The sequence below is a fragment of the Papaver somniferum genome, unplaced genomic scaffold, assembly GCF_003573695.1.
Source record: "Papaver somniferum cultivar HN1 unplaced genomic scaffold, ASM357369v1 unplaced-scaffold_56, whole genome shotgun sequence".
NCBI classification, from domain to species: Eukaryota; Viridiplantae; Streptophyta; class Magnoliopsida; order Ranunculales; family Papaveraceae; genus Papaver; species Papaver somniferum.
The window spans coordinates 82,239-106,212 of record NW_020648304.1 but is presented as its reverse complement, the minus strand read 5'-3'; the positions used below and the strand labels follow the sequence as shown (position 1 = coordinate 106,212).

The window sequence follows — 23,974 nt, the reverse complement described above, 5'->3', positions numbered from 1 at the left end:
TTGAATTTTATATACGTTAACTCAAAAAAGTCTACACACTTCGTTATAAGTCGGAAATTGATTTCTAAGACTAAATTGTAAACTAGATAAACTCATCTTTGACAGAAAAAGTTTGAAAAATGTATTGTAATTACAATTAATACGTTCTAAGGCAATACGTCTAGTAAAAATTGCATTTCTATGTACGTTGATTCAAGTAAATACGAAGGAAGTCAAATTTCACAATAGAAGAAGGATGAAAGACCATGCAAAACTAAACCAAATCCTAACAAATTTCATCTATCTTGAATCAAATAGAAAGACAAAGCCAACACAAAAAGAAAGAGTTCATAAAAATGTTGAATTTAATATACGTTAACTCAAAAAAGCCTACACACTTCGTTATAAGTCGGAAATTGATTTCTGAGACTAAATTGTAAACTAGATAAACTCATCTTTAACTGAAAAATTTTGAAAAATGTATTGTAATCAAAAATAATATGATCTAAGGCGTCTACTAAAAATTGCATTTATATGTACGTTGATTCAAGAAAATATGAAGGTAGTCAAATTTTACAATAGAAGAAGGATGAAAGACCATGCAGAATTAATCCAAATCCTAACAAATTTCATCTATCTTGAATCAAATATAAAGACAAATCCAACACTAAAAGAAAGAGTTCATAAAAATGTTTAATTTTATATACGTTAACTCAAAAAAGTCTACACATTTTGTTATAAGTCGGAAATTGATTTCTGAGACTAAATTGTAAACTAGATAAACTCATCTTTGACAAAAAAAAGTTTTAAAAATGTATTGTAATTACAATTAATATGTTCTAAAGTAATATGTCTAGTAAAAATTGCATTTCTATGTACGTTGATTCAAGAAAATATGAAGGAAGTAAAATTTTACAATCGAAGAAGGATGAAAGACCTTGCGTAACTAATCCAAATCCTAACAAATTTCATATATCTTGAATCAAATAGAAAGACAAATCCAACACAAAAAGAATGATTTCATAAAAATGTTGAATTTTATATACGTTAACTCAAAAAAGTCTACACATTTTGTTATAAGTCGGAAATTGATTTCTGAGACTAAATTGTAAACTAGATAAACTCATGTTTGACAAAAAAAAGTTTGAAAAATGTATTGTAATTAAAATTAATATGTTCTAAGGCAATATGTCTAGTCAAAATTGCATTTCTATGTACGTTGATTCAAGAAAATATATAGGAAGTCAAATTTCACAATAGAAGAAGGATGAAAGACCATGCAGAACTAACCCAAATCCTAACAAATTTCATCTATCTTGAATCAAATGGAAAGACAAAGCCAACGCAAAAACAAAGAGTTCATAAAAATGTTGAATTTAATATACGTTAACTCAAAAAAGTCTACACACTTCGTTATAAGTCGGAAATTGATTTCTGAGACTAAATTGTAAACTAGATAAACTCATCTTTGACAAAAAAAGTTTGAAAAATGTATTGTAATTAAAATTAATATGTTCTAAGGCAATATGTCTAGTCAAAATTGCATTTCTATGTACGTTGATTCAAGAAAATATGAAGGAAGTCAAATTTCACAATAGAAGAAGGATGAAAGACCATGCAGAACTAACCCAAATCCTAACAAATTTCATCTATCTTGAATCAAATAGAAATACAAAGCCAACACAAAAAGAAAGAGTTCATAAAAATGTTGAATTTTATATACGTTAACTCAAAAAAGTCTACACATTTCGTTATAAGTCGGAAATTGATTTCTGAGACTAAATTGTAAACTAGATAAACTCATCTTTAACAGAAAAAGTTTGAAAAATGTATTGTAATCAAAAATAATATGTTCTAAGGCATTACGTCTACTAAAAATTGCATTTATATGTACGTTGATTCAAGAAAATATGAAGGAAGTCAAATTTTACAATAGAAGAAGGATGAAAGACTATGAAGAATTAATCCAAATCCTAACAAATTTCATCTATCTTGAATCAAATATAAAGACAAATCCAACACAAAAAGAAAGAGTTCATAAAAATGTTTAATTTTATATACGTTAACTCAAAAAAGTCTACACATTTTGTTATAAGTCGGAAATTGATTTCTGAGACTAAATTGTAAACTAGATAAACTCATGTTTGACAAAAAAAAGTTTGAAAAATGTATTGTAATTAAAATTAATATGTTCTAAGGCAATATGTCTAGTCAAAATTGCATTTCTATGTACGTTGATTCAAGAAAATATGAAGGAAGTCAAATTTCACAATAGAAGAAGGATGAAAGACCATGCAGAACTAACCCAAATCTTAACAAATTTCATCTATCTTGAATCAAATGGAAAGACAAAGCCAACGCAAAAACAAAGAGTTCATAAAAATGTTGAATTTAATATACGTTAACTCAAAAAAGTCTACACTCTTCGTTATAAGTCGGAAATTGATTTCTGAGACTAAATTGTAAACTAGATAAACTCATCTTTGACAAAAAAAATTTGAAAAATGTATTGTAATTACAATTAATATGTTCTAAGGCAATATGTCTAGTAAAAATTGCATTTCTATGTACGTTGATTCAAGAAAATATGAAGGAAGTCAAATTTCACAATAGAAGAAGGAGGAAAGACCATGCAGAACTAACCCAAATCCTAACAAATTTCATCTATCTTGAATCAAATAGAAATACAAAGCCAACACAAAAAGAAAGAGTTCATAAAAATGTTGAATTTTATATACGTTAACTCAAAAAAGTCTACACACTTCGTTATAAGTCGGAAATTGATTTCTGAGACTAAATTGTAAACTAGATAAACTCATCTTTGACAGAAAAAGTTTGAAAAATGTATTGTAATTACAATTAATACGTTCTAAGGCAATACGTCTAGTAAAAATTGCATTTTTATGTACGTTGATTCAAGTAAATACGAAGGAAGTCAAATTTCACAATAGAAGAAGGATGAAAGACCATGCAAAACTAATCCAAATCCTAAAAAATTTCATCTATCTTGAATCAAATAGAAAGACAAAACCAACACAAAAAGAAAGAGTTAATAAAAATGTTGAATTTAATATACGTTAACTCAAAAAAGCCTACACACTTCGTTATAAGTCGGAAATTGATTTCTGAGACTAAATTGTAAACTAGATAAACTCTTCTTTAACTGAAAAAGTTTGAAAAATGTATTGTAATCACAAATAATATGTTCTAAGGCATTACGTCTACTAAAAATTGCATTTATATGTACGTTGATTCAAGAAAATATGAAGGAAGTCAAATTTCACAACAGAAGAAGGATGAAAGACCATGCAGAAGTAACCCAAATCCTAACAAATTTCATCTATCTTGAATCAAATAGAAATTCAAAGCCAAAACAAAAAGAAGGAGTTCATAAAAATGTTGAATTTTATATACGTTAACTCAAAAAAGTCTACATATTTCGTTATAAGCCGGAAATTGATTTCTGAGACTAAATTGTAAACTATATAAACTCATCTTTGACAGAAAAAGTTTGAAAAATGTATTGTAATTACAATTAATATGTTCTAAGGCAATACGTCTAGTAAAAATTGAATTTCTATGTACGTTGATTCAAGTAAATATGAAGGAAGTCAAATTTCACAATAGAAGAAGGATGAAAGACCATGTAGAACTAATCCAAATCTTAACAAATTTCATCTATCTTGAATCAAATAGAAAGACAAAGCCAACACAAAAAGAAAGATTTCATAAAAATGTTGAATTTTATATACGTTAACTCAAAAAAGTCTACACATTTCGTTATAAGTCGGAAATTTATTTCTGAGACTAAATTGTAAACTAGATAAACTCATCTTTCACAGAAAAAGTTTGAAAAATGTATTGTAATTACAATTAATATGTTCTAAGGCAATACGTCTAGTAAAAATTGCATTTCTATGTACGTTGATTCAAGAAAATATGAAGGAAGTCAAATTTCACAATAGAAAAAGGATGAAAGACCATGCAGAACTAATCCAAATCCTAACAAACTTCATCTATCTTCAATCAAATAGAAAGACAAAGCCAACACAAAAACAAAGAGTTCATAAAAATGTTGAATTCAATATACGTTAACTCAAAAAAGTCTACACACTTCGTTATAAGTCGGAAATTGATTTCTGAGACTAAATTATAAACTAGATAAACTCATCTTTGACAAAAAAAATTTTGAAAAATGTATTGTAATTACAATTAATATGTTCTAAGGCAATATGTCTAGTAAATATTGCATTTCTATGTACGTTGATTCAAGAAAATATGAAGGAAGTCAAATTTCACAATAGAAGAAGGAGGAAAGACCATGCAGAATTAACCCAAATCCTAACAAATTTCATCTATCTTGAATCAAATAGAAATACAAAGCCAACACAAAAAGAAAGAGTTCATAAAAATGTTGAATTTTATATACGTTAACTCAAAAAAGTCTACACACTTCGTTATAAGTCGGAAATTGATTTCTAAGACTAAATTGTAAACTAGATAAACTCATCTTTGACAGAAAAAGTTTGAAAAATGTATTGTAATTACAATTAATACGTTCTAAGGCAATACGTCTAGTAAAAATTGCATTTCTATGTACGTTGATTCAAGTAAATACGAAGGAAGTCAAATTTCACAATAGAAGAAGGATGAAAGACCATGCAAAACTAAACCAAATCCTAACAAATTTCATCTATCTTGAATCAAATAGAAAGACAAAGCCAACACAAAAAGAAAGAGTTCATAAAAATGTTGAATTTAATATACGTTAACTCAAAAAAGTCTACACACTTCGTTATAAGTCGGAATTTCTGAGACTAAATTGTAAACTAGATAAACTCATCTTTAACTGAAAAAGTTTGAAAAATGTATTGTAATCACAAATAATATGTTCTAAGGCATTACGTCTACTAAAAATTGCATTTCTATGTGCGATGATTCAAGAAAATATGAAGGAAGTCAAATTTCACAATAGAAGAAGGATGAAAGACCATGTAGAACTAATTCAAATCCTAACAAATTTCATCTATCTTGAATCAAATAGAAAGACAAAGCCAACACAAAAAGAAAGAGTTCATAAAAATGTTGAATTTTATATATGTTAACTCAAAAAAGTCTACACATTTCGTTATAAGTCGGAAATTGATTTCTTAGACTAAATTGTAAACTAGATAAACTCATCTTTAAGAGAAAACTTTGAAAAATGTGTTGTAATTACAATTAATATGTTCTAAGGCAATACGTCTAGTAAAAATTGCATTTCTATGTACGTTGATTCATGAAAATATGAAGGAAGTCAAATTTCACAATAGAAGAAGGATGAAAGACCATGTAGAACTAATCCAAATCCTAACAAATTTCATCTATCTTGAATCAAATAGAAAGACAAAGCCAACACAAAAAGAAAGGGTTCATAAAAATGTTGAATTTTATATATGTTAACTCAAAAAAGTCTACACATTTCGTTATAAGTCGGAAATTGATTTCTGAGACTAAATTGTAAACTAGATAAACTCATCTTTAACAGAAAAAGTTTGAAAAATGTATTGTAATTACAATTAATATGTTCTAAGGCAATACGTCTAGTAAAAATTGAATTTCTATGTACGTTGATTCAAGTAAATATGAAGGAAGTCAAATTTCACAATAGAAGAAGGATGAAAGACCATGCAAAACTAATCCAAATCCTAACAAATTTCATCTATCTTGAATCAAATAGAAAGACAAAGCCATCACAAAAAGAAAGAGTTCATAAAAATGTTGAATTTTATATACGTTAACTCAAAAAAGTCTATACACTTCGTTATAAGTCGGAAATTGATTTCTGAGACTAAATTGTAAACTAGATAAACTCATCTTTGACAAAAAAAAGTTTGAAAAATGTATTGTAATTAAAATTAATATGTTCTAAGGCAATATGTCTAGTCAAAATTGCATTTCTATGTACGTTGATTCAAGAAAATATGAAGGAAGTCAAATTTCACAATAGAAGAAGGATGAAAGACCATGCAGAACTAACCCAAATCCTAACAAATTTCATCTATCTTGAATCAAATAGAAATACAAAGCCAACACAAAAAGAAAGAGTTCATAAAAATGTTGAATTTTATATACGTTAACTCAAAAAAGTCTACAAATTTCGTTATAAGTCGGAAATTGATTTCTGAGACTAAATTGTAAACTAGATAAACTCATCTTTCACAGAAAAAGTTTGAAAAATGTATTGTAATTACAATTAATATGTTCTAAGGCAATACGTCTAGTAAAAATTGCATTTCTATGTACGTTGATTCAAGAAAATATGAAGGAAGTCAAATTTCACAATAGAAAAAGGATGAAAGACCATGCAGAACTAATCCAAATCCTAACAAACTTCATCTATCTTGAATCAAATAGAAAGACAAAGCCAACACAAAAACAAAGAGTTCATAAAAATGTTGAATTCAATATACATTAACTCAAAAAAGTCTACACACTTCGTTATAAGTCGGAAATTGATTTCTGAGACTAAATTATAAACTAGATAAACTCATCTTTGACAAAAAAAATTTTGAAAAATGTATTGTAATTACAATTAATATGTTCTAAGGCAATATGTCTAGTAAAAATTGCATTTCTATGTACGTTGATTCAAGTAAATATGAAGGAAGTCAAATTTCACAATAGAAGAAGGAGGAAAGACCATGCAGAACTAACCCAAATCCTAACAAATTTCATCTATCTTGAATCAAATAGAAATACAAAGCCAACACAAAAAGAAAGAGTTCATAAAAATGTTGAATTTTATATACGTTAACTCAAAAAAGTCTACAAATTTCGTTATAAGTCGGAAATTGATTTCTGAGACTAAATTGTAAACTAGATAAACTCATCTTTGACAAAAAAAAGTTTGAAAAATGTATTGTAATTAAATTTAATATGTTCTAAGGCAATATGTCTAGTCAAAATTGCATTTCTATCTACGTTGATTCAAGAAAATATGAAGGAAGTCAAATTTCACAATAGAAGAAGGATGAAAGACCATGCAGAACTAACCCAAATCCTAACAAATTTCATCTATCTTGAATCAAATAGAAATACAAAGCCAACATAAAAAGAAAGAGTTCATAAAAATGTTGAATTTTATATACGTTAACTCAAAAAAGTCTACAAATTTCGTTATAAGTCGGAAATTTATTTCTGAGACTAAATTGTAAACTAGATAAACTCATCTTTAACAGAAAAAGTTTGAAAAATGTATTGTAATTACAATTAATATGTTCTAAGGCAATACGTCTAGTAAAAATTGCATTTCTATGTACGTTGATAGAGCTGGCAAACGGGCGGGCCGGGGCTAGCTTGTTACGGGTTACACGGGTTCGGGTTAACACAGGTCAAAACCCGCGGGTTGATATTCTTCACGGGTGGTCATTTCTTCAACCCGCACCCGTAACGGGTTAAACCTGCGGGTTCACGGGTTAACCCGGTTGGGCCCTCTTTAAATATTTTGAAGGATGAAAGACATGAGGAAAGAGAAAGTCTGGCGATTTCTCTAGGGTTTTGTTTTTTTCAAGTTTTCTTAACATTTTTTCAATCTGATCATCATGGTTGAGGAAACACAAGTAACTTCTTCTAGGGTTATTTCCCAGCAACAATCTTTTGCGGAGAAAGTAAAAGGAAAACAGACTTTGCAGCCTACGTGTGTTGATATTAATAGCTTGCCAAACCCTACTCTGATTGATGGAGAGCCTTCTCTTATTATTCCAGCTGATTTTTATCAAGAAGGATGTAAACCCTTTGAGCATAGTTTTATTGCACGTCTGAACTTCACGGGATTGAAGTTTGTGGAAGTGAAATCCAGCTTGGTTAATCAATGGCAGATAAACCCTAGCTCAGCAAGGTTTATGATTATGAGTAAAGGATTTTTCGTGGTTATGTTACATGATGCTGAAAAAAAGAGAGGATTAGACGTACTAAATGGTATGTAAATCAACATGAGCTCAAACTGATGGATTGGTACCCAGGTTTTGATCCTGAACGTCAAAAAACTTCCCATGCAAACGTATGGGTTCACTTTCCAGGTCTCCATGCAGAACTATGGACAGAGAAGAACTTGCTATCTATGGGGAAGGTATTAGGCACTCCCATTGTAGTTGATCAGAGAACTCTTAATCTAGAGTATGGTAACTTTGCCTCAGTTTTGGTGGATGTGGATTTTGCGAAGCACATTCCTAGTAGAATCAAGATTACAGCTGGGGGACGTACTTTCTGGCAATATTTGGAGATTCCACGGGCTCCAAAATTCTGTATGAAGTGCTGCATTATTGGGCACAATGAAGATGAGTGCAGGAGGCAAACTAAGAGTGATGATAACTCTTCAAAGGCTGATACTACAGCAAAGGGAGATTCTTCCAAAGGCTGGCAGACTGCTAGGAATAGGAGGCAGCGTAAAGGAAAGAATACTGAGAACTTTCCTGGTGGTGATAATGCTTCAAAAGATGCGGAGCATGATGCTTCAAAAAATGCGGAACATGATGGTGTTCTTGCTGTGTTACCAGGTGAAGTAGAGGAGAATGCTATTGGTGTGGAGGAAACCAATCAGCTTGAGAATGAGCTAGCTTCTTCTGAAGCTGTTTTTCATGCAGCGTTTGTAGCTTTAGAGAAAGCAAAGCAGGCGTTAGCTGAGAAAAGAGTATTAGATAGTAGGTTACCAGTGGGTGAAATTGGAATCTCAGCTAAGTCAGTAGGGAGTGGTGAATTTGCCAGAACTAATCACTCTATCACTGATAAGACTAATGCCAGCTCTTCTTCTACTCCTTTTGAAACTTCAAGAAGGAAGGGATGTGATGCTGTGGTGGACAATATTGAGAATTTGTCTCGCTACAAAGCTATTAATGAGAATGCTTGTGTGCTTTCTCCTAATAAATTCAATGTTTTGTCTGTTGAGTTGGGGTTGGATTCTGTGCAGCAATCCAATGAGCAAAGGGAGGAGAGTTCGGATGAAGAAATCACTCCAGAGAAAGCTTCGTCAGGTGTTAGGGGGTCTAAATGGTCTGACATACCCGTGGAGCAGCCAAAGAAATCTAGGAAACCTGTTAGGATTCGGATTTCTAACGATCAGAAAAGTGCTTCTCAACAAAGTACAAATAAGGAGTCCAAGTCTGATTCGGAAACTGAGATCAATGATTTGGGAATTCGAGTTAGAAAGGGATTCTCCCCAGTTATACTTAAACGGAATTCTGATAGGATTCCTGATGTTAGTAATAATTCAAAGAATATAGTTTCCTGATGCGTGTGCTCTATTGGAATATCAATAGGGTAGCAAAGGTGGAGGCTGGGAAGAAGTTACATGAACTTGTTCATGATCTGAAGCCGGAGATTCTTTGTGTTGCTGAGCCAAAGATTAAGTTCTCTGACAAGGTAATTTGTAAGTTAAATTTAACTGGTTTTATGAGGAAGGTTGTTCATAATTCTTCTATGCATAATATTGGGAATCTTTGGATTCTGTGGAGTGCTAATATTGAAGAGCCAGAGGTGGTTAATATGACTAGGCAAGCAATTACTGTTAGAACTGAGGGGGTTTTAATCTCTTTTGTTCATGCTAGTTATATTCAAGTTTTTCGAAGAAGATTATGGTCTCAACTTTCAGCTGTGGATATTACAACTCCTTGGCTGATAATGGGAGATTTCAACTGTGTTCTTCGTCAAGATGAAAAGAAGGGAGGCCGTGAGGTTCGTGTCTCTTGTATTAATGAGTTTTCTGATTGGATGGAGGATAATGATCTTTTTGAAGCAGATTCTTTGGGATCTAAGTTTACTTGGACTAATGGTCAATCTGGTGTTGGTAGAATTCTTAGTAAATTGGATCGTGATATTATCAATGAGCCTTGGTTAGCTAAGTTTTCGAATTGGCGGTGTAAAGCTCTTCCTAGGGAAGTTTCTGATCATTCAACGCTTATTGGGTTTCCTTTCCTTGCTCCGAGGCCTAGGCGTGCTCCTTTTCGTATCCAAAAAATGTGGTTTTCTCATCCTGATTTTTTGAGAATGGTGGAAGATTCTTGGAAGTCTCCGGTTTATGGTAATTTGGATTTTATTTTTCCTTATAAATTGAAAAGGTTGAAGGAGGAAATCAAATTGTGGAATCAAACGGTCTTTGGAAATGTTAATGCTAGGCTGAAACAAGCTCAACTTAAGTTTGAAGTGGCTTGTAGGAATTCTGATGAGGATCCTTTTAATACTTCTAAATTGAACTTTATGAAGGATTCTCTGGTGGCGGTTCAAGATGTTCGTATGCAACATCTTACTATGTTGAAACAAAAGGCTCGTAATAGGTGGATTTTGGAGGGTTCTAGTAACACTTCTTTTTTTCACAGCAATATAAACATTCGAAGGAGCGCAAATACAATCTCGGAGTTGGTTACTGAAGATGGTGTGACTATCTCAGAGCCTATTCAGCTTCGTGACCATGTGGTTTCTTATTACGAGTCGAAGTTCAATGGTGTGGAGCTTCCTATTGAGGATAATCTCTTTGATTATGAGCATGAGTCCATTTCTTTGACTGAAAGGCAGATGTTGGATGCCATTCCTTCTTTGGATGAAATTAAATCAGCAGTTTTTGATTTAGGTGCGGATAGTGCGCCGGGTCCGGATGGTTTCTCAGGGTGTTTTTATAGACATTGTTGGGATATAATTCAGCAGGATCTTCATTCGGCTATTGTTTATGCTTGGACTTCTAAGTCCATTCCGAAGGGTTCGAATTCTATCCTAATTATTTTGATTGCTAAGGTTAGAGGTGCGGATAGCTTGAGGAAATATAGACCTATCGGTCTAAGCAATTTCTTCTTCAAGATTTTCACTAAAATTCTGGCTACTAGACTTGGTCGGGTGTTGGATAAGTTAGTGTCATAGGAGCAGGTGGCTTTTATGAAAGGTAGGAATATTCATGAGAATATTAGTTTGGCTTCTGAGATGGTGAATGAGCTGCACATCAAAAGGAAGGATGGTAATTTGGGCCTGAAGCTTGATATTTCTCAAGATTTTGATACTGTTAATTGGTCTTTCATTATGGAGGTGTTTAAAAGATATGGTTTTTCTGAGGATTGGTGTTTGTGGATTCAGAAAATTCTGGAGTCAGTGCGCATATCTATTCTTCTCAATGGTAGCCCGGAAGGTTTTTTCAAAATTAATAGAGGGTTGCGTCAGGGGGATCCTCTTTCGCCTCTTATTTTTGTTTTGATCGAGGATGTTCTTAGTAGAAACATCACAAAACTATTTCAAAACAAGGATATGTCTCACCTGGTTAGGCGTAATGGTATTGCTCCAACTCATTTATTCTTTGCTGATGATATTATGATTTTTTGCAAGGGAAATATGAAGAGCTTGAGAAGTTTGGTGAAGTTTCTAGATTCTTATCAGCAAGCTTCAGGTCAGCGTGTTTGTAGAGAGAAGAGAAAAATTTACTTTGGTGGTGGCTCTTTTAGTAGACGTCATACGATTGCTGCTTTTATAGGGATGGAAGTTACGCATTTTCCTGATCGTTATTTGGGGGTGAAAGTTATGCCTGGTGCGGTGAGATATCATCATATTAGCAATGTGGTGGATAAGCTTAAAGAGCAACTTTCGGTTCTGAAAGGTAAGATGCTTTCTTTTCAAGACAGAGTTGTTCTAGTTAAAAATGTTCTTTCGAGTTATTCCATTCATAATATGTCTGTGTATAAGTGGCCGGTGAAATTCATTCAGCAAAGTGAGCGTGTGATCCGTAATTTCCTTTGGTCGGGTGATTCAAACCTTTCAAGAGATTTTGTGGTTGGTTTTGATAAACTCTGCAGTCCTGTGGAGGAGGGTGGTCTTGGAATCACTAGCTTAAAAACTATGAACAAGGCTTTGCTTATGAAGCTTTGGTGGTCTATTAAATCTTCTTCTAAGAGGTGGGCTCGTTTTTTGGAGTCTAAATTCACTTGCAGGGATGGGCGTCTCAAGATGGCTGGTGTAAAATCTTCTATTCTTCCTGGAATTCGTTGGGTTCATAAGGAAGTTGTGAATAATACAAAATGCATCATTGGAGATGGTAGGAATACGTCTCTTTTCTATGATGTGTGGTATGGAAGTGAGACTTTGGCAAGTGTTCTTAATCGTTCAGACTTGGACAGATCAGGTCGGGTTTGTGATATTATTTCACACGGTAATTGGTTGTTGCAAGGAGCTCACTTGCAAGATCTTGTAAGTGCTGGTGTGGTTATGGAGAATTTGCCAACGCTTTGTAGTGGGAGCGACAAAAGGATTTGGATGCCTGATATGAAGGGTGTGTTTTCAGTTAAGTCAGCTAGAGAATTGATTAGAAAGAAGTTCCCTACTATGAAAGAAGCTTCGCTATTGTGGAGGAAAGTTGTGCATCCTTCTTTGGCGGCTCAGAATTGGAAGTTTGTTCGGGGAGCGTGTGCAACTCTTGATAAAGTTCGCAGCAGGTTTAAGATTCAATTGGCTTCTAGGTGCAGCGTTTGTCGAATTGAAGAGGAGACACTTCAGCACGTCCTCTGGAGCTGTAGTTTTGCGCAAAAAGCTTGGAACTGGATAGCAGGTATTTTCAATATAAAACCTTATTATGATTTGATCACGTCTTACAATGGAGCTAGGCTTCAAAGTGGCATTGTTAGATATTTGTGGCTGGTAGCAAATTTGGTTGTGCGATCTGAACTTTGGTTCACTAGAAATAAGAAGGTATATGAGAAGAAAGTTCCTTGCTGGTCCTTTTTTCAAAAACGAGTGTTCAATTTGATGCATGAATACTCAGTTAGAATAAAGAGTTTTGTGTTCAATACGGTACCAGATTTGAGAATATTGGATTTCTTTCGTGTTAAGCATAGGAAAGTGAAGATTTCAGATCCAAAGGAGTGTTATTGGACGCCTCCTAATAACAATGAATTGCTGTTGTGTACTGATGGTGCTTCAAGAGGAAACCCGGGAGTGGCAGGGGCTGGTGTTGTGGCTAGAAATACGAGTTCGGAAGTGGTAGGGGCTATGTGTATTGGATTAGGAATTGCGTCTAACTATATGGCTGAGTTATATGGTATTATTGTTGGTCTTGAATGGGCAATTCAATGGGGTTATGATCGTTTGTTGATTAGATCAGACTCTTCTTCGGTGCTGAAGGCTTTGGAGGAGGATAATGTTCCATGGTTTGCTACACAAAGATGGCTGAATGCTAAGGGTTTATATGGTGCTATTCGGTTTGAACACACTTTTCGTGAAGCAAATTTTGCTGCGGATGGAATGGCTAAGCGTGGTTGTTTGTTAGAAGAAGGAGTAGGTATTCACTTTGAGGGAAGACCAGATTTCTTAAGTTCAATTGAGTTTCCAAATGTAATTTATTATCGTTTTAAATAGTTTGTGTGAGTTTTTGGGGTTTCTCTGACCTCTTTTCTCCTAAACTATCTTGTAAATATCGTTTCTTGCAATATAATTTTTTGACTTATCAAAAAAAATCACGGGTTAACCCGTTTATGGTGAGTCAACTCGCCAGAAACCGATTTGACAGAGTTTCCTCAGTTTCCTGGTTTATTTTCGGCCACATTCAGGCCATCTAAAGCACTTTCCCTGCAACCTAACATTCATCTAACTCATTCACTGCACTCGCACATTCAAGATCAAGACATTACACACTGCTACAATCTCTACTTCAATAGCAACAACAACAATTGCGGAAGGAGAAAGAAAAGAAGAACATCAGTACAACACCACCATATGAAAGAAACTAAAAAATGGAAAACAATGTCATACACCATCACTAATTAAGGGGTCAAAACAAGCCAAGAATTTATTAAAAAGGTTCACGCTTCATAACTGACTGTAAACGCTTCCTAGTGAATGACTCCTTAACTGACTGTAAACGCTTCCTCTTCCTGGCAGAACGTCGAAGGTCTGTCCCACCTGACTGTAAACGAAAGCAAGAAAGGGGGAATGATAATAAGTCAGCGACAAGGAAACTTCCATTTTTAATAAGCATATACATGCCAAATAAATTCAGAACCAAATGTGGCACAAATGACACTAGCTGAAATTGCTCAACAAGTCCAACAGAAAAAGAATATGTAAACAAAACTTACAATAAGATCGACGCCGTCTTCTAAACCGGAATTCCATGGGACATCAGCTTTGATCACAACATAAGAAACTTGAACCGTGTCGCCTTCATATGGCATAGAATGAGATAAACATTCTTCCTTTTCAACCACAAATCGAATCCCAACTACATACTGTGATTGTTGTAGGCTTATTGATAATACACCGACCACTGTCATTAACATCATAAATCTGCTGCACCTCATTGGATGCCTAAGCAATTCCATGAATTCTGTACAGATAATAAATCAAACCCATATTCAACATGTTTCTGGCAGATTACATCTAAACAATTTATTAACATATAAAACTGTAGATGCAAAGAATGTAGATATATGAATCCAGTATTTTACATGCAAATGTTGATCAAATATCACGCACATATGAAAATACAATACGTTAGAATTGGAAAAACAGAAGTAAATCTTACCTTGAAAAGAAAGCAAATCTGATACAATACAGTTTAAGGCAATCAAAATCGAACTTAGATTCAAAATCAATTTCAGATTCAAAATCAAGGCAATCAAAATCTATTCAAGAACAATAATCTTTGAAAATTGAAATAGAACAGAGAGAGACTTACCAATTCTATATGATCAATAGCCAACAAATCCTTGTTTCATCTAACAAATCGATTACTAGATTAAAGGGGCTTCTGTAAATATCGACCATTTAATGGTAAAGAGCTTCTGTAAATATGATCAAAAACACGTCAAGAAGGTGAAGGGTATGAAACTATGAATTTCTTTGAAGATTACGTATCCAAATTTGAAGATTCGGCTGCCGAAGAACAGAGGAGAAGAGAAGGAGCAGAAGAAGAAAAGATAGAAGAAAAGAGAATGATATCTCTTCATTTAGGTTTAGGTTTATCCTTTTATACCTTTAACGTATGGATAAGATTAACCCTAGAATAATCTGAAGGTAGGGATTAAATATAACTTATTAATTAGGTGTTGTAGACGGGTTTAACCCGCGGGTTTACGGGCCGGGACGGATAAACCCGTTTTCTCACAAGCCGCTATTTCTCCAACCCGCGCCCGGCTTGTTTAGGACCAAGCCAAGCCGGGCTCGGGTTTTCACGGGCCGGGTACGGGTTAATCCGCGAGTTTCAGCTTGTTTGCCAGCTCTATACGTTGATTCAAGTAAATATGAAGGAAGTCAAATTTCACAATAGAAGAAGGATGAAAGACCATGCAAAACTAATCCAAATCCTAACAAATTTCATCTATCTTGAATCAAATAGAAAGACAAAGCCAACACAATAAGAAAGTGTTCATAAAAATGTTGAATTTAATATACGTTAACTCAAAAAAGCCTACACACTTCGTTATAAGTCGGAAATTGATTTCTGAGACTAAATTGTAAACTAGATAAACTCATCTTTAACTGAATAAGTTTGAAAAATATATTGTAATCACAAATAATATGTTCTAAGGAATTACGTCTACTAAAAATTGCATTTATATGTACGCTGATTCAAGAAAATATGAAGGAAGTCAAATTTTACAATAGAAGAAGGATGAAAGACCATGCAGAACTAATCCAAATCCTAACAAAATTCATCTATCTTGAATCAAATAGAAAGACAAATCCAACACAAAAAGAAAGAGTTCATAAAAATGTTGATTTTTATATACGTTAACTCAAAAAAGTCTACACATTTTGTTATAAGTCGGATATTTATTTCTGAGACTAAATTGTAAACTAGATAAACTCATCTTTGACAAAAAAAAGTTTTAAAAATGTATTGTAATTACAATTAATATGTTGTAAGGCAATATGTCTAGTAAAAATTGCATTTTTATGTACGTTGATTCAAGAAAATATGAAGGAAGTCAAATTTCACAATAGAAGAAGGATGAAAGACCTTGCAGAACTAACCCAAATCCTAACAAATTTCATCTATCTTGAATCAAATAGAAAGACAAAGCCAACACAAAAAGAAAGAGTTCATAAAAATGTTGAATTTTATATACGTTAACTCAAAAAAGTCTAGACATTTCGTTATAAGTCGGAAATTGATTTCTTAGACTAAATTGTAAACTAGATAAACTCATCTTTAATAAAAAAAATTTTGAAAATGTATTGTAATTACAATTAATAGTAAAAATTTCATTTCTATGTACGTCGATTCAAGAAAATATGAAGGAAGTCAAATTTCACAATAGAAGAAGGATGAAAGACTATACAGAACTAATCCAAATCCTAACAAATTTCATCTATCTTGAATCAAATAGAAAGACAGAGCAAACACAAAAAGAAAGAGTTCATAAAAATGTTGAATTTTATATACGTTAACTCAAAAAAGTCTACACGTTTCGTTATAAGTCGGAAATTGATTTCTGAGACGAAATTGTAAACTAGATAAACGAATCTTTAACAGAAAAAGTTTGAAAAATGTATTGTAATTACAATTAATATGTTCTAAGGCAATACGTCTAGTAAAAATTGCATTTCTATGTACGTTGATTCAAGAAAATATGAAGGAAGTCAAATTTCACAATAGAAGAAGGATGAAAGACAATGCAGAACTAATCCAAATCCTAACAAATTTCATCTATCTTGAATCAAATAGAAAGACAAAGCCAACACAAAAAGAAAGAGTTCATAAAAATGTTGAATTTTATATACGTTAACTCAAAAAAGTCTACACATTTCGTTAAAAGTCGGAAATTGATTTCTGAGACTAATTGTAAACTAGATAAACTCATCTTTAACAGAAAAGTTTGAAAAATGTTTTGTAATTACAATTAATATGTTCTAAGGCAATACGTCTAGTAAAAATTGCATTTCTATGTACGTTGATTCAAGAAAATATGAAGGAAGTCAAATTTCACAATAGAAAAGGATGAAAGACCATGCAAAACTAATCCAAATCCTAACAAATTTCATCTATCTTGAATCAAATAGAAAGACAAAGCCAACACAAAAAGAAAGAGTTCATAAAAATGTTGAATTTAATATACGTTAACTCAAAATAGTCTACACACTTCGTTATAAGTCAGAAATTGATTACTCATCTTTAACTGAAAAAGTTTTAAAAATGTATTGTAATCACAAATAATATGTTCTAAGGCATTACGTCTACTAAAAATTGCATTTCTATGTACGTTGATTCAAGAAAATATGAAGGAAGTCAAATTTCACAATAGAAGAAGGATGAAAGACCATGTAGAACTAATCCAAATCCTAACAAATTTCATCTATCTTGAATCAAATAGAAAGACAAAGCCAACACAAAAAGAAAGAGTTCATAAAAATGTTGAATTTTATATATGTTAACTCAAAAAAGTCTACACATTTCGTTATAAGTCGGAAATTGATTTCTGAGACTAAATTGTAAACTAGATAAACTCATCTTTAAGAGAAAAAGTTTGAAAAATGTATTGTAATTACAATTAATATGTTCTAAGGCAATACGTCTTGTAAAAATTGCATTTCTATGTACGTTGATTCATGAAAATATGAAGGAAGTCAAATTTCACAATAGAAGAAGGATGAAAGACCATGTAGAACTAATCCAAATCCTAACAAATTTCATCTATCTTGAATCAAATAGAAAGACAAAGCCAACACAAAAAGAAAGAGTTCATAAAAATGTTGAATTTTATATATGTTAACTCAAAAAAGTCTACACGTTTCCTTATAAGTTGGAAATTGATTTCTGAGACTAAATTGTAAACTAGATAAACTCATCTTTAACAGAAAAAGTTTGAAAAATGTATTGTAATTACAATTAATATGTTCTAAGGCAATACGTCTAGTAAAAATCGCATTTCTATGTACGTTGATTCAAGAAAATATGAAGGAAGTCAAATTTCACAATAGAAAAGGATGAAAGACCATGCAAAACTAATCCAAATCCTAACAAATTTCATCTATCTTGAATCAAATAGAAAGACAAAGCCAACACAAAAAGAAAGAGTTCATAAAAATGTTGAATTTAATATACGTTAACTCAAAAAAGTCTACACACTTCGTTATAAGTCAGAATTTCTGAGACTAAATTGTAAACTAGATAAACTCCTCTTTAACAGAAAAAGTTTGAAAAATGTATTGTAATCACAAATAATATGTTCTAAGGCATTACGTCTACTAAAAATTGCATTTCTATGTACGTTGATTCAAGAAAATATGAAGGAAGTCAAATTTCACAATAGAAGAAGGATGAAAGACCATGCAAAACTAATCCCAATCCTAACAAATTTCATCTATCTTGAATCAAATAGAAAGACAAATCCAACACAAAGAGAAAGAGTTCATAAAAATGTTGAATTTTATATACGTTAACTCAAAAAACTCTACACATTTCGTTATAAGTTGGAAATTGATTTCTGAGACTAAATTGTAAACTAGATAAACTCATCTTTAACAGAAAAAGTTTGAAAAATGTATTGTAATTAAAATTAATATGTTCTAAGGCAATATGTCTAGTAAAATTGCATTTCTATGTACGTTGATTCAAGAAAATATGAAGGAAGTCAAATTTCACACTAGAAGAAGGATGAAAGACCATGCAGAACTAATCCAAATCCTAACAAATTTCATATATCTTGAATCAAATAAAAAGACAAAGACAACACAAAAACAAAGAGTTCATGAAAATGTTGAATTTAATATACGTTAACTCAAAAAAGTCTACACACATAGTTATAAGTAGGAAAATGATTTTTGGGACTAAATTGTAAACTAGATAAACTCATCTTTGACAAAAAAAGTTTGAAAAATGTATTGTAATTAAAATTAATATGTTCTAAGGCAATATGTCTAGTAAAATTGCATTTCTATGTACGTTGATTCAAGAAAATATGAAGGAAGTCAAATTTCATAATAGAAGAAGGATGACAGACCATGCAGAACTAACCCAAATCCTAACAAATTTCATTTATCTTGAATAAAATAGAAATACAAAGCCAACACAAACAGAAAGAGTTCATAAAAATATTGAATTTAATATACGTTAACTCAAAAAAGCCTACACACTTCGTTATAAGTCGGAAATTGATTTCCGAGACTAAATTGTAAACTAGATAAACTCATCTTTAACTGAAAAAGTTTGAAAAATGTATTGTAATCACAAATAATATGTTCTAAGGCATTACGTCTACTAAAAATTGCATTTCTATGTACGTTGATTCAAGAAAATATGAAGGAAGTCAAATTTCACAATAGAAGAAGGATGAAAGACCATGCAAAACTAATCCCAATCCTAACAAATTTCATCTATCTTGAATCAAATAGAAAGACAAATCCAACACAAAAGGAAAGAGTTCATAAAAATGTTGAATTTTATATACGTTAACTCAAAAAACTCTACACATTTCGTTATAAGTTGGAAATTGATTTCTGAGACTAAATTGTAAACTAGATAAACTCATCTTTAACAGAAAAAGTTTGAAAAATGTATTGTAATTAAAATTAATATGTTCTAAGGCAATATGTCTAGTAAAATTGCATTTCTATGTACGTTGATTCAAGAAAATATGAAGGAAGTCAAATTTCACACTAGAAGAAGGATGAAAGACCATGCAGAACTAATCCAAATCCTAACAAATTTCATCTATCTTGAATAAAATAGAAATACAAAGCCAACACAAAAAGAAAGAGTTCATAAAAATATTGAATTTAATATACGTTAACTCAAAAAAGCCTACACACTTCGTTATAAGTCGGAAATTGATTTCCGAGACTAAATTGTAAACTAGATAAACTCATCTTTAACTGAAAAAGTTTGAAAAATGTATTGTAATCACAAATAATATGTTCTAAGGCATTACGTCTACTAAAAATTGCATTTCTATGTACGTTGATTCAAGAAAATATGAAGGAAGTCAAATTTCACAATAGAAGAAGGATGAAAGACCATGCAAAACTAATCCCAATCCTAACAAATTTCATCTATCTTGAATCAAATAGAAAGACAAATCCAACACAAAAAGAAAGAGTTCATAAAAATGTTGAATTTTATATACGTTAACTCAAAAAACTCTACACATTTCGTTATAAGTCGGAAATTGATTTCTGAGACTAAATTGTAAACTAGATAAACTCATCTTTAACAGAAAAAGTTTGAAAAATGTATTGTAATTAAAATTAATATGTTCTAAGGCAATATGTCTAGTAAAATTGCATTTCTATGTACGTTGATTCAAGAAAATATGAAGGAAATCAAATTTCACACTAGAAGAAGGATGAAAGACCATGCAGAACTAATCCAAATCCTAACAAATTTCATCTATCTTGAAACAAATAAAAAGACAAAGCCAACACAAAAACAAAGAGTTCATGAAAATGTTGAATTTAATATACGTTAACCCAAAAAAGTCTACACATTTCGTTATAAGTCGGAAATTGATTTCTGCGACTAAATTGTAAACTAGATAAACTCATCTTTAATAAAAAAAAGTTTGAAAATGTATTGTAATTACAATTAATAGTAAAAATTGCATTTCTATGCACGTCGATTCAAGAAAATATGAAGGAAGTCAAATTTCACAATAGAAGAAGGATGAAAGACCAATGCAGAACTAATGCAAATCCTAACAAATTTCATCTATCTTGAATCCAATAGAAAGACAAAGCCAAAACAAAAAGAAAGAGTTCATAAAAATGTTGAATTATTATACGTTAACTCAAAAAAGCCTACACACTTCGTTATAAGTCGGAAATTGATTTCTAAGACTAAATTGTAAACTAGATAAACTCATTTTTAACTGAAAAAGTTTGAAATATGGATTGTAATCACAAATAATATGTTCTAAGGCACAAATCCAACACAAAAAGAAAGAGTTCGTAAAAATGTTGAATTTTATATACGTCAACTCAAAAAACTCTACACATTTCGTTATAAGTCGGAAATTGATTTCTGAGACTAAATTGTAAACTAGATATACTCATCTTTAACAGAAAAAGTTTGAAAAATGTATTGTAATTAAAATTAATATGTACTAAGGCAATATGTCTAGTGAAATTGCATTTCTATGTATGTTGATTCAAGAAAATATGAAGGAAGTCAAATTTCACAATAGAAGAAGGATGAAAGACCATGCAGAACTAACCCAAATCCTAACAAATTTCATCTATCTTGAGTCAAAGAGAAATACAAAGCCAACACAAAAAGAAAGAGTTCATAAAAATGTTGAATTTTATATACGTTAACTCAAAAAAGTCTATACTTTTCGTTATAAGTCGGAAATTGATTTCTGAGACTAAATTGTAAACTAGATAAACTCATCTTTAACAGAAAATGTTTGAAAAATGTATTGTAATTACAATTAATATGTTCTAAGGCAATACGTCTAGTAAAAATTGCATTTCTATGTACGATGATTCAAGAAAATATGAAGGAAGTCAAATTTCACACTAGAAGAAGGATGAAAGACCATGCAGAACTAATCCAAATCCTAACAAATTTCATCTATCTTGAAACAAATAAAAAGACAAAGCCAACACAAAAACAAAGAGTTCATGAAAATGTTGAATTTAATATACGTTAACCCAAAAATTCTACACACATAGTTAGAAGTAGGAAAATGATTTTTGGGACTAAATTGTAAACTAGATAAACTCATCTTTGACAAAAAAAAGTTTGAAAAATGTATTGTAATTAAAATTAATATGTTCTAAGGCAATATGTCTAGTAAAATTGCATTTCTATGTACGTTGATTCAAGAAAATATGAAGGAAGTCAAATTTCATAATAGAAGAAGGATGACAGACCATGCAGAACTAACCCAAATCCTAACAAATTTCATCTATCTTGAATAAAATAGAAACACAAAGCCAACACAAAAAGAAAGAGTTCATAAAAATGTTGAATTTTGTATGCGTTAACTCAAAAAAGTCTACACATTTCGTTATAAGTCGGAAATTGATTTCTGAGACTAAATTGTAAACTAGATAAACTCATCTTTAATAAAAAAAAGTTTTAAAATGTATTGTAATTACAATTAATAGTAAAAATTGCATTTCTATGCACGTCGATTCAAGAAAATATGAAGGAAGTCAAATTTCACAATAGAAGAAGGATGAAAGACCAATGCAGAACTAATGCAAATCCTAACAAATTTCATCTATCTTGAATCCAATAGAAAGACAAAGCCAAAACAAAAAGAAAGAGTTCATAAAAATGTTGAATTATTATACGTTAACTCAAAAAAGCCTACACACTTCGTTATAAGTCGGAAATTGATTTCTGAGACTAAATTGTAAACTAGATAAACTCATCTTTAACTGAAAAAGTTTGAAATATGGATTGTAATCACAAATAATATGTTCTAAGGCACAAATCCAACACAAAAAGAAAGAGTTCGTAAAAATGTTGAATTTTATATACGTCAACTCAAAAAACTCTACACATTTCGTTATAAGTCGGAAATTGATTTCTGAGGCTAAATTGTAAACTAGATATACTCATCTTTAACAGAAAAAGTTTGAAAAATGTATTGTAATTAAAATTAATATGTACTAAGGCAATATGTCTAGTGAAATTACATTTCTATGTATGTTGATTCAACAAAATATGAAGGAAGTCAAATTTCACAATAGAAGAAGGATGAAAGACCATGCAGAACTAACCCAAATCCTAACAAATTTCATCTATATTGAATAAAATAGAAAGACAAATCCAACACAAAAAGAAAGAGTTCATAAAAATGTTGAATTTTATATACGTTAACTCAAAAAAGTCTTTACTTTTCGTTATAAGTCGGAAATTGATTTCTGAGACTAAATTGTAAACTAGATAAACTCATCTTTAACAGAAAATGTTTGAAAAATGTATTGCAATTACAATTAATATGTTCTAAGGCAATACGTCTAGTAAAAATTGCATTTCTATGTACGATGATTCAAGAAAATATGAAGGAAGTCAAATTTCACACTAGAAGAAGGATGAAAGACCATGCAGAACTTATCCAAATCCTAACAAATTTCATCTATTTTGAATCAAATAAAAAGACAAAGCCAACACAAAAACAAAGAGTTCCTGAAAATGTTGAATTTAATATACGTTAACTCAAAAAAGTCTACACACATCGTTATAAGTAGGAAAATGATTTTTGGGACTAAATTGTAAACTAGATAAATTCATCTTTGACAAAAAAAGTTTGAAAAATGTATTGTAATTACAATTAATATGTTCTAAGGCAATATGTCTAGTAAAAATTGCATTTCTATGTACGTTGATTAAAGAAAATATGAAGGAAGTCAAATTTCACAAAAGAAGAAAGATGAAAGGCCATGCAGAACTAACCCAAATCCTAACAAATTTCATCTATATCTTGAATCAAATAGAAAGACAAAGCCAACACAAAAAGAAAGAGTTCATAAAAATGTTGAATTTTATATACGGTATCTCAAAAAAGTCTACATATTTCGTTATAAGTCGGAAATTGATTTCTGAGACTAAATTGTAAACTAGATAAACTCATCTTTAATATAAAAAAGTTTGAAAATGTATTGTAATTACAATTAATATGTTCTAAGGCAATACGTCTAGTAAAAATTGCATTTCTATGTACGTCGATTCAAGAAAATATGAAGGAAGTCAAATTTTACAATAGAAGAAGGATGAAAGACCATAGAGAACTAATCCAAATCCTAACAAATTTCATATATCTTGAATCAAATAGAAAGACAAAGCCAACACAAAAAGAAAGGGTTCATAAAAATGTTGAATTTTATATACGTTAACTCAAAAAAGTCTACACATTTCGTTATAATTCGGAAATTGATTTCTGAGACTAAATTGTAAACTAGATAAACTCATCTTTAACATAAAATGTTTGAAAAATGTATTGTAATTACAATTAATATGTTCTAAGGCAATACGTCTAGTAAAAATTGCATTTCTATGTACGTTGATTCAAGAAAATATGAAGGAAGTCAAATTTCACAC

At 31.2% G+C, this 23,974-nt stretch overlaps 2 protein-coding genes across 2 annotated transcripts; one reads left to right on the top strand and one right to left on the bottom strand.

Annotated features, from left to right (window-relative positions):
• The first annotated feature begins 9,246 nt into the window (after positions 1-9,246).
• Positions 9,247-13,712, top strand: LOC113343174. The gene is made up of 6 exons (XM_026587458.1): positions 9,247-9,690; positions 9,733-9,848; positions 10,074-10,743; positions 11,323-11,580; positions 11,677-13,032; positions 13,641-13,712. The coding sequence occupies exons 1-6, from the start codon at positions 9,247-9,249 to the stop codon at positions 13,710-13,712; spliced, it is 2,916 nt and encodes a 971-aa protein (XP_026443243.1).
• Positions 13,598-14,538, bottom strand: LOC113343179. The gene is made up of 3 exons (XM_026587462.1): positions 14,507-14,538; positions 14,061-14,308; positions 13,598-13,888 (listed from the first exon to the last, which is right to left on the bottom strand). The coding sequence occupies exons 2-3, from the start codon at positions 14,301-14,303 to the stop codon at positions 13,775-13,777; spliced, it is 357 nt and encodes a 118-aa protein (XP_026443247.1). The 5' UTR covers positions 14,304-14,308; positions 14,507-14,538; the 3' UTR covers positions 13,598-13,774.
• Between the last annotated feature and the right edge of the window lie 9,436 nt (positions 14,539-23,974).